We start from the raw sequence: 12,092 nt of genomic DNA on the forward strand, positions 1-12,092 counted from the left end.
CCCCTCTCTGCTACTGGGATACTATTCCTGATTTCTCTTTGCTAGCTTTACAACAATACAAATGGAATATGGAGGTTCATTATTCTCTCCGCTTTTCCAATTGCACCAGCCTCCCCTGCCCATATAAGTAAAAGGAATGCTGGAATTGTTTAAGGTAGTTCACGGGCAGTTTCTGGCTTAGTCAACTTCACTCCTAAGGCAAATGAACTTTAAAAACAAACAAAACAAAGTGAATTTATGTCCATTACACCAGTGTTGCTCTTGCTTCTGGTAGCTTGTTTCAGAGACCTTGAAGTGCTACAAAAACCTGGAAAATCATCAGATATCATAGTGCCACATGAAACGCAGGAGAAATGGCAGCTCCACAGTACCATTTCCAAGTCACAGGAACATTTCCTGTCAAATGCGGTGACATTTCTCGCTGCTCCTGAGGTCAGTGTTCTCGTCACACTCCCATTCGGCCGATCACTGGAAAAAGGAAACCACTGCCTCGAGAAACAGGTCTTCCTGCAATTGTGCAGATCTTCCTGTAGCTGGAGCTCGTGGAATCTAGAAAGGGTCAGGAGCAGGCTGAAAATATGCAGCTGGTTCTGTGGCGGCTGCCGCAGTATTCAGAAGCTGACCACTGTCATTTAAAATCAGCTGAAAAGAAGTATTCTGAGAACGATGGATGAATCACTCACAACACACCGCACTTCGGCTCCTTGGCTTTCCTGATAAACAAATCAGGTGGATTTGGCTGCTGTTGGGATGAATGGGACTTAAACCCAGTGATTTTTTTCTGAGGGTATGCAGGGGTATGCATACCCCTAAACATTTTGTGAATCTTTCTACTTTTGTCCATTTACTGTATTTATTTCCCCTGATTTGAACTATAAAATGTTTCTTTTCCTGAGTCAAAATGACAGCACCCCTAAACATTTTAATTTTTTTAAGAAAAAAGCATGGCTTACACCATACATCTAAAGCATATTGCTTCCCCCCCAAAATGCTGAGAGCTGTAGCTTACCACTAGCAGATGCATAATTCTTCTCATTGTTGTTTAGTCATTTAGTTCTGTCCAACTCTTTATGACCCCATGGACCAGAGCACGCCAGGCACTCCTGTCTTTGCATAATTCTTAGCACTCAACAAACTACAATTCCCAGGATTCTTTGGGAGAAACCATGTGCAGTGAATGCCTAGCATCTACACTGTCACAGTAATAAACTCTCATTTGGAAATGGCATGAAAAATATTCCCCTTAGGGGGTTGGTTTTTACAATGATTAATTGTAGAATCCCATAGGTAAAGGTAAAGGGGCCACTGGTCGCAGACGACTCTGGGGTTGCAGCGCTCATCTCGCTTTATTGGCTGAGGGAGCTGGCATACAGCTTCCGGGTCATGTGGCCAGCATGACTAAGCCGCTTCTGGGGAAACCAGAGCAGTGCACGGAAATGGCGTTTAGCTTCCCGCCGGAGCGGTACCTATTTATCTACTTGCACTTCGTGCTTTTGAACTGCTAGATTGGCAGGAGCAGGGACCGAGCAACGGGAGCTCACCCCGTCACGGGGATTCGAACCGCCGACCTTCTGATCGGCAAGCCCTAGGCTCTGTGGTTTAACCCACAGCGCTACCCGCGTCCCTTAGAATCACATAACCCACCCGCCATTTTAAGCACTTTATCGTTCATTTATGATTATTATCATTATGTCCGGCAGCCCTTTTTGTGTGTGCAAAAGTCAAAGCAACCAGGGCTCTCTCTTCCAGCCACTGATCTGGTCCCATTTATTTACCTTCACCATTGAATATGCAGCTCCAGGGAGCTTCATGGGAGCTTCATGTGTCATTCTTGTCATCTTCCCATCGGCACCTGATTGGCCACAGTCAGAAAGAGAATGCTGGGCTAAGATAGGCTTTTGGTTTGATCCAACAGGGATCTTACTCTCTTAAATCCTCCATGTGCTCCATCAAAGTGAGAACATTAGGAACTAGCATCCTGAGAAGGTTATGGGAAAAGCACCGAGTTGGACCTTACAATGTTAAATACTCTGAGACCTGGGGAAGCAGGGAGGGCCATAGTGCAGGGTCTGCTGCTTCCTCCCTCCACAATTTCACATTATATATCTGCAGTTCCTCATCCAAAGCTATCTTGGTATTTACCAAGGTGGCGGCGGCACTAAAGCCTCATAGATGGGCCACCTAGTTTGTGGAACTGGAGCAGAAACAACACCTAAGGGGAAAAAGGAGGGGGAAATGATATTTGCATTGCAAGTGGAACTAATGAATAGGGTTTTCCTCCCAAACAAAATTTAGCAAAATCCTTGGGAAGCGTTCTGTTTCTAGTCGGTATGGTTAGGACAACTACCATACAATTATCTGCAACCATAACCATGTAATTTCCACATCCAATTTAATTATGATGCTGCATTAATAGAAAAAAACTATGATATTCTAAGGGATTTCAAATACGCTGCCCCAGCTGTTGCATGATTATTAACGCGACCTCGTTGTGAAAACAACTTAAGCTTTGTTCGCCGTATCTCGCCATAAACAGAAGAGAAGCATTTGAATTATGGCACTGAAATAATTCCACATTTCCTGTAGACAAATAGTTATTATAAGCAAAGAAAGTGTAAAGAGAGGCACTTCAAATGATATAGAAACTTGCATTTAGAAGCACCAGGTTTTTAAATTTTTATTTCCTAACTCCAAAATCCAACACGCTCTGTAGATTTAATAGCTCCTTCACATTCCAAGACAATCTGAGGTGTGAAAAAAAAGAGAGACAATTCAAGCTTTAGGGAATATTGGAGAATTATGTGCACATCTCGCACAAAGCGATCACCATATCTACTGTGGAGAAATAAACAGAGAACTATGACCGGACAAATTCATCCCTGATTTAACTCACATGCTAATCAATGAACTGTGACCAAAACATGATGGATGGAGGCAATGTTAACTATTTCCATGTTACCTGGCCTCCTCAGCCAATGCCAATCTCAGGATGGGGAAGTAGGACCATTACTATTGCATAGCACATGGCATCTTCGTGAATGGATGCCATCCTGAATCCGGATAAAAATTGCCCTCTCTTGAGAAACTCATTATGGCTGCATGCTCCTCATTTCATCACCATTTGTTCTCTTGCGATGCCGAATATGCAACTGGGTTACTACCATCTCTATGAATACTCAGACCAAGTCGTATGCTAATGCAGTGCTGTGTGAGCGCCATTTCAATGCGACTGGATCTCACATGGCTCTGTTAATGTTTGTAGATAGGAAGCATCTGTGACAGGCCAGTGAAGTGGCACCTTCGTGTATCAGCTGGTAGGGAAAAAGTAACCACATCAGCTATCTTTGTTCCTTCCTACAGACATCAGTGGAACGAGATTGGTCCACACAGCAGAAGTTGCCATACAGTTCTAGTATCAAGGCAAGACTGTCCGATTGCCCAGAAGCGGATTGAGTCTGCAGTAAGGGGCAACGGAGTGGAGGGCAGCCCCACAACACTTTCCTAAGAAATGTCTGTGAAGCGGAAACCATTTTAGAAGAAGGCAAATCATATGACAGAGTGGACTATGTTTTTTGTTTTTTAAAAAACAGGGTTCTACCATTTCTCTTGCCACTTGTCTCAACTGTGCCAATAAGTTGTAATGGGGAGTAGCAGAGAACTGAACAAGGATAAAGTTAAGGGACCCCTGACCATTAGGTCCAGTCGTGACCGACTCTGGGGTCGCTCATCTCGCTTTATTGGCCGAGGGAGCCAGCGTACAGCTTCTGGGTCATGTGGCCAGCATGACTAAGCCGCTTCTGGTGAACCAGAGCAGCACACGGAAACGCCGTTTACCTTCCCGCTGGAGTGGTACCTATTTATCTACTTGCACTTTGACGTGCTTTCGAACTGCTAGGTTGGCAGGAGCAGGGATTGAGCAATGGGAGCTCACCCCGTCACGGGGATTTGAACCGCTGACCTTCTGATCAGCAAGTCCGAGGCTCTGTGGTTTAACCCACAGCGCCACCCGCGTCCCATCGGAACGAGGATATGGGGTTATATTATATTTACCTATGGCATAATTAGATGAAAGTGAAACTGGACTCTGTTTTATTAACACCTCATTACATTGGCAAAGGCCCAAGAAGAATCCTGGCATGCTGGAACATGCTGGATAAGTGTACTGAAGTGTCCAAGGATAATAAAAATGGTAAAGGTAAAGGACCCTTGGATGGTTAAGTCCAGTCAAAGGCGACTATGGGGTTGCGGCGCTCATCTTGTTTTCAGGCCAAGGGAGCTGGTGTTTGTCCACAGACAGCTTTCCGGGTCATGTGGCCAGCATGACTCAACCGTTTCTGGTGCAACAGAACCCAGAGCGCGCAGAAACGTTGTTTGCCTTCCTGCCACAGGGGTACCAATTTATCTATGTGCACTGGCGTGCTTTTGAACTGCTAGGTTGGCAGGAGCTGGGACAGAGCAACGGGAGCTCACTCCATCACAGGGATTTGAACCACCAACCTTCTGATCGGCAAGCCCAAGAGGCTCAGTGGTATGGACCACAGCGCCACCCGCATCTCTAAGGATAATAAGGGTGAGCTACAAGATAAGATGGTAAACATAAATCAAGAAACTTAAAAATAAATGGGATACAATTAATTGTAGGGTGATTAACTGCTGGCTCTCTCTGTGACAAAGAGAGCATTCATAGGTAGATGAAGTTACTTGTGAGGAATCAGCTTATGGTGTTTACTGCATCTTTTTTCTTAACACCTTAGGCAGGTGAAGGGAAGGGCCATTGCTCAGTGGGACAGGATAGGTGTATATAAGGCCCTAAGTTCAACCACTCACATGCTCAGTTAAAAATCCCTTAAGAAATGGTCTGCAAGTAGCCTTTGCCTGAGACAGAGCTGCAGCCTGCCCGTCGGAGCAGATAGCAAATCGACCATTGGCCTAATCGCATACAAGGCAGTCCATTATATCCATATTCTCAACTATTCGCAACCACTACTACCACCATGTAACTGCGAATGAGGGTTGACAGGGTTGGGGGGTATAACATTTTAAATAATAATAATAATAATAAACCCAGAATCGACCTCTTTTTGAGAATCAAAACCTCTGCCTTTTGTTTACCTACGGGACATAGCATTTAATCGTTAGCTGCATATATGCTCATTTTAGGGGGAAAGGGGAGTGTAAAAGTGCTTAAGTATACTTTATACATTTGTGCTGTGCGCCTACTACTTTCATTACTAAATCGATAGCTAATTATAATGAGATGAGGAGATGATTATTTTGAAACATGTACAATTCATATGGTCAAAGCCTTAACAGCAATGTGAGCAGCTTCCTTGAAAGTGTTCCACTCTGTGCTCTCTCTGCTAGAATAGCAATCCAAACTGGGCCGTCTATTTGTAACGACTCCCTTTTCAATGAGGCTGTAACCCTATACCTATTTACACGGGAGTAAGCCCTTTTGAACTCACTTGGATTCCTGTGAAGACATGGAAGGTAGCAAGGATCCGGTTTGGGTCTGCTCACTCATGTTTATCATTAGGTTGTGATCCAGGCTCCTCTGAGCATGGGGCAGGGCTAGGACTTCTGCATAAATATCCCCCCTCCCTTACCATGCTACCTTTGCACTATGCCTAGCATGGCAAGAGGGGTAGAATTTATGCTGATATCCTAGTCCCTGCCGCTTCCATTTGCACCCAGGGCCTTTGACAGCTCACCTTGCAACATGCTAAAGCTCCATCTTAGCCTCCCCATTCCTGGTACACAGGTGTGATACCACACACAGAGGCTTTTCAGACATTATCAATAGGATCGCTGATGGCAGTGTAGCAAAGGAGCATAATATTTATGCGCATGTGAGCAGGATCACAGCCCTAGGCTCGAACACTTTCTTTTACATCAGATCCTGCTACTCAGACACATTCTGGGGGTGCTATCACCATGGAGGCAGTCAAACTGACTTTTGAAGGAAGCACACAGGAGTACAAATTGCCACCACAAAGTCACACTGCATTTCCATGTCCGCGTTGCACGTGCAAATGCACAGACACAGAAGAGGGAGTGAGAGACACCCCTTTGCAACTCTGTAAAGAAATGGACCAATGAAAATGCAGAAAAGTTCCCTTTCTTGCACTTGCCAGTTATGAAAAGACGACTCTTCCTAAGCAGAACAACAAAAATAAAAGCCGGTTGACAAAACATTTCCCCCCCCATACAAAGATGTGTCAACCCTGAGCTTGTAATTAAGAAGTTAAAATCTGTGATTTATATATATATATATAATATTCATATATATAAAAATAGATGATCATACTAAGACTAAAAAAGTGAAAGAAATTTTCCATGTCAGTACTATATATATATATATATACTTGTGTCGACGTTTTAGCAACAGAGTTCCCTTCTGATACAGAAACTAATAGATACGAAGGATGCCGTTTCTATGCAAAACTAACATATTGATCCAATTACTGTTATCAGTTCCTTTGAAAACTGCCATTTGGTTAAGGTAATGAATTCAGTTGCAGGAATTTCTACTTGATGCCAAACCTGCAGCTAAAGAAAAAGGAGGGATTCTATCGCAAGAGATTAGTTTTTATGTCAAAACCCTCGAGTTAAAACTTTTCAAGCGCTGTTAAGACTTTGCTACAAACCAGATGGTGATGGGCAACCTTAGTGGCCGCCTTTTTCAATTACATACCATGGCTAAAGGGTAAAACCAGCTAGGACAAAGAGTGTTAGAATTCAAATCAGAAGTATGCTAAACAACGTGAATATTCTGAGACGAATGATGCTCCTTGATTAGTAGACTTGTTCCTGCTTTTATTTTGGACCTCTTGGCAAGTCTTCTATTTATGGCCAATGGAGTACAAATAATACAAAATATAAAAGATACTCCCTCAATAGTAAAGATCATTTCGGTGATCTGAAGTGAGATACAGAAGCACTCCTTGTTTTTTTTATGTATATGTTTGCTATTTTGGGGGGCCTTGGACTTAGCTTGATTTTGTGTGTGTGTGTGTGTGTGGGGGGGGGACAGGACATTCTTTATTTTGTTTCTCTTCTCTCTTTTTTTTTTTGTAATGGAAAACCCACACTTTGTACCCTTAACCCTTTTCCCGCCTCCCCCCCTTTTTTCTTCCTGCAGCATAAAAGCAAATGAAGCTCTGAAAAGTCTCCTGTAATAAAAACTTGAGAAAAAGAGATCTTGCCGAGGAGCGGACAGCGTCTTCATCACAGCTATCTGAAGGAAACAGGGAAAGGTCACTCTAGCACCTGGTGCTCTTTGGAAATGCACAAAGGGGAGCAGGTTGCAGTGCCGCTCTCTTCTAGTAGAAAACTGTAAGTATTTGTGGCATGGTCCGTTGCCCAAGAGCATAAGAAAAAGAGAAAGTTGGCTGTTTTTGTTTTTATTTTCCGAAAGCTAAAAGGCAGTCATCGCAGACCAGAGCCAGGATTATCTGCACTGTTTTTGCAGTAGGAGAGCCAGGCAGATAACAAACCACGTGAGTGCTGACCAACTGGGCTGACTGGCTGAAGAAGAGTCCACTTCCCTGCGGTCTGAATCAACGAGGGGTGCGTCTGTGGTGATGAATTCAAACTCCGTGGGACAAATGTCATCTGTGCAACCACTTCCGCTTCCTGAGCCACTGGTCTCTTCACCTGCGGGAGGGGAGGGAAGGGAAGAGGGAGAATGTCATCATCATCGTCATCGTCTTCATCATCATCACCACCATTTATTTCTTATACCCCATGCATCTGACTAGGGGACCCCAGCCACTCTGGGCAGCTTCCAACAAAATATAAAGGAACACACCAAAACATCAAACACTAAAATCTTCCTGAAACAGGGCTGCCTTCAGATGTCTACGAATAGTCATATAATTGTTTATCCCAAAGGAATGCCTCGACCCCCATTGATCAGCCCAGACACTGAGGTCCAGCTCCGAGGACCTTCTGGTAGTTCCCTCACTGCGAGAAGTGAGGTTACAGGGAACCAGACAGAGGGCCTTTTTGGTAGTAGCGCCCGCCCTGTGGAACGCCCTCCCATCATATGTCAAGGAGATAAATAATTGCATGCCAAGGCCCCATGACCAAGGTCCCCTAGTGGATAAATGAAACACATGAACAAGCAGATTTTGGTTTATGGGTTCAAATAGGGACACAAATAATAAAATTATTATTATTATTAAGGCCAACTGTCACGGAGGATGGAAGTTATGGGCCAACAATATCTTGGAAGACCACAAGTGGATCTCTGGGAGCCAGAGAGGTCAGACCTTTCCCCATGAGACCTCAGAGAGCTAGCATGTAAACAGCACTGAGATAGGTCAAGGCAGTTTCCTGGTCCCAAGTAAGTTTTCATCCAAAAATAATGAATAAAGGGATCACAGTGGACATTGCAGCATCTCAGCCAGTGGTTTCGACTAAGAACAACCTTGAAGAATACTTTTCTACACCATTAAGCACTGCTGTTGTAAGGGACCCAATTAAGAGAAGCTGAATGGCGCGGGATCTTACTTGTATCCTGAAAATTCACATCGTTCCCATTGTACGCGTTCTTGAGTTTGTTCGTCATGACTCTCAGGGCCATGATCTGCTGCCTTATGTAGGTGTCGGGCCTGGTGATGTCGACGTCAACCTCAGGATTGTTGATCTGGTTGGTGAGCCCATCATTCATGATCTCTGGGAGGTATCTGTGCATCAGAATGAAGAACTGCATCAGAATGATATGCCATGACCAAGAAAATTTCACTAGTCCCTGACACAAAAAGCCTGAAAGTTCAATTTGTCATTCCATTGTACATGCAGCATTTACTGCAAACATGCCTCCGTGACCACTCACTCAATCCAGTAAGTCTTTTAAAAGTTTTTCTTTTTTAAAGTATGAAGGAAGAGGCAACTTTTTTTTCAGAATGGTCACTTTTGTTCATCAGTAAACCCACATTTTGAAAGTGAATAAGCAGTGAGTCCCAGTCAGGAAGGCTTTACATGTATTATATGATGATGATGATATACTGTGCTGGTTTAAACATTTAGGAAAGCACTTTGCTTAGTAGCAATTAAGAAATGTATTGTGGCTAATGCAGGTGGGGGGGTTTAGGTAGGGAGATGGGAAAGAAAAGGATTTTCAAAAAATATGTGTCTGCATTAAAGAAGGAACTGTATGTTATTTTGACAGGGTTTAATGTAAACTCTGTTAATATTATTAACATGCCGTGACAGAAATGAATGCCTGCAAGTGTAGAAAATGTTATGTGAGAAGCACAAGGAAACTGGCACAAACCATCTGCATCTGTGCCCCAGAGGAAGTGCTTTTAGATAAAGAATAATAATCTCATTTTTATTCCCTTCACTGTCAATATTATGAACTAAAAGCTATGGATCGGATTTAAACTAAGGCTACAATCCTAAATACTGCACACATTATACATTTAAAGCACCTCCCCAAAAGAATCCTAAGAATTGTAGTCCACCCCTCGCAGAACTACAATTCCCCGAACACCCTGAACAAACTACAATTCCTAGTATTCTTTGAGCAGGGAATGTGCTCTAAACTCACACAGCCACAGACTAGGAAGTAAACACCACTGAACACAGTTAGCCATGACTCAACTCTTGATGATTTCAAAGGGAATTAAATGAAACTAATGGGCAGAGAAATCCAAACTGGCAGAGGCACCAAGTTCCGTGTAACTAGGGGGGGAGGGGCTGGTTGTGTGTGTGAGGCCCTCCGCCATCTTGGGGAGGCCTGGTGGGGCCCAGTCCCTCAAGACTGGGGGCGGGGCTCAGTCCCATAGAGTGGGCACGAAGTTGGGTCTGGCAAGAGTGTAGCAGCCCCAAATGCCCTGTTTCAAGGACTTATGCCTCCTACCACAGCACAGGCTGCCTGTTGGCTTCGCACAGTGGTGGCTGATGCACTTGTGGGGCTCCTCACTGCCAGCGGAGGCATACAGGATTGCGAACGACTGGTCATGTTGGACTGGTCATGTTGTAGAATCATAGAATCATAGAGTTGGAAGAGACCACAAGGGCCATCGAGTCCAACCCCCTGCCAAGCAGGAAACACCATCAGAGCACTCCTGACATATGGTTGTCAAGCCTCTGCTTAAAGACCTCCAAAGAAGGAGACTCCACCACACTCCTTGGCAGCAAATTCCACTGTCGAACAGCTTTTATTGTCAGGAAGTTCTTCCTAATGTTTAGGTGGAATCTTCTTTCTTGTAGTTTGGATCCATTGCTCTGTGTCCGCTTCTCTGGAGCAGCAGAAAACAACCTTTCTCCCTCCTCTATGTGACATCCTTTTATATATTTGAACATGGCTATCATATCACCCCTTAACCTCCTCTTCTCCAGGCTAAACATGCCCAGCTCCCTTAGCTGTCACTTAAGGACTCACTGTTAAGACCGTGTTTATGGAAGACAATCTGACTGAGCTATGAGTGATCACCAAAGAAAGAAGAAGATTATGACCTACCGTATTTTTTGCTCTATAAGACTCACTTTTTCCCTTCTAAAAAGTAAGGGGAAATGTGTGTGCGTCATATGGAGCGAATGCAGGCTGCGCAGCTATCACAGAAGCCAGAACAGCAAGACGGATTGCTGCTTTCACTGAGCAGTGATCCCTCTTGCTGTTCTGGCTTCTGAGATTCAGAATATATTTTTTTCTTGTTTTCCTCCTCCCAAAACTAAGTGCGTCTTGTGGTCTGGTGCGTCTTATAGAGCGAAAAATACAGTATATACTGAAAGTCTGCATTAAATCTCATCTCCACTGAACTGATGGATAGGTCGGATACCTTCTGTCTATGTATTGATCAAATTCTACAAACACCTTCCATATCTCCTTGAAATCATTTCTTCTACATATTCCCCGCCTTGCCTTAATGGCACATGTTAATTTAAAGCTGACCGAAAGTCCAGAGGTAGCATTATTATTAATTTACGATGGGGTGGAAGTTTCACAGGCTATGAAGGACTTGCTCACAAATTTATCGACAGCTGCACAAATGATGATAGCTAGGAAGTGGAAGGGGCAAGCAGAATATAAAATGGAAGAATGGTATAAAGAGGTGTGGGATATAGCTATTAATGATAAATTAACATGTACCCGCTTTCTTTTTAATTGGATAGGTTTCACAAAATCCACACATAATTGACCCAATTATACAGAAATAGGGTCTCACTTTTTTCAAAGACTTATAATTTAATTTTGATGAAACATGTTTTGTAAAGTTGCATCAATCTGTGAGAACGTGTTGTGTGTCTCTCTCCCTTTTATTTTTTTTTACATGGATGTCTTTTTAGGAATGTTGTTTCTGCTCATTTCTTTTTCTGAGCACCGATAGTGACAGAGGCCATCCTGCTCTGTATTTCTGAAAAGACCAAAAAGCTCAGAAAAAGCTATGACTGCATTTTCACTTGTTCATTAGGGTTCCATTCACATTATAAGAGCTGTTTCACACTCCCAGCTCCCTGGTCGTATATGGCCTGATAAAATTACATCTCTGATAATGAGGCATTCCTGGCTGCCTTTCAAATAAAGGGCTAGAAAGATCAATCCTTCTCTGTGTTATTTGCTAATTGATGGCCTAGAATTAACTCTGCCTGGCCTCTTCTTAATTAATAGTGGCAGTTGTAGAGAAAGGAGTGATTTTAATAATCACAAGTAAACTTGACATGATGACTTCTTCACAGTCACATAGCTTCCTTTGCCCTAAAACTTAAGTTAGGTTTCCCCTGCTCAGTGATATAAGAGGCCCATTTTAAGACATGTCCACTATAAATGGAAATTAGTTTGATATCAGTTTGTCATGCCTGTTTAAGAATGAATCCTGGGATTTGTAGCTTGGCAAGCGTACTGAGTGTGCCTAGCCTCTGGTTTCCAGATATAGTTCTGAAAACTTCTTTATTCCTTTGTTGCAAATTGAGCCTTACATTGTCTACTCATAAGTACGTCCTACTGTATTCAATGGAGCTTACTCCCGGGTAACTGGGTACAAACTGTGCAGCCTTACACTGCAATCCTAAGCATTTTTACTCAGAACTACGTTCCACTGAGTTCAATTGGATTTACTCTCTGGTATGTGAGTATGATCTTT

At 43.4% G+C, this 12,092-nt stretch overlaps 1 protein-coding gene across 2 annotated transcripts in view; it reads right to left on the minus strand.

Moving 5' to 3' along the window:
- Positions 1 to 7,017: 7,017 nt before the first annotated feature.
- GPC6 (glypican 6) overlaps positions 7,018 to 12,092 on the minus strand; it is a 768,070-nt gene continuing 762,995 nt past the window's right edge. For both annotated transcript variants that reach the window (XM_083735305.1, XM_083735306.1), the window contains 2 exons: positions 8,515 to 8,690; positions 7,018 to 7,656 (listed from right to left, as the gene is read on the minus strand). In XM_083735305.1, the coding sequence (XP_083591431.1) occupies positions 7,451 to 7,656; positions 8,515 to 8,690 (382 nt within the window). In that variant the 3' untranslated portion in view covers positions 7,018 to 7,450. The remainder of the gene's footprint in view (positions 7,657 to 8,514; positions 8,691 to 12,092) is intronic.

This window comes from Podarcis gaigeae (assembly GCF_964106915.1).
Source record: "Podarcis gaigeae genome assembly, chromosome: 4".
NCBI lineage: Eukaryota > Metazoa > Chordata > Lepidosauria > Squamata > Lacertidae > Podarcis > Podarcis gaigeae.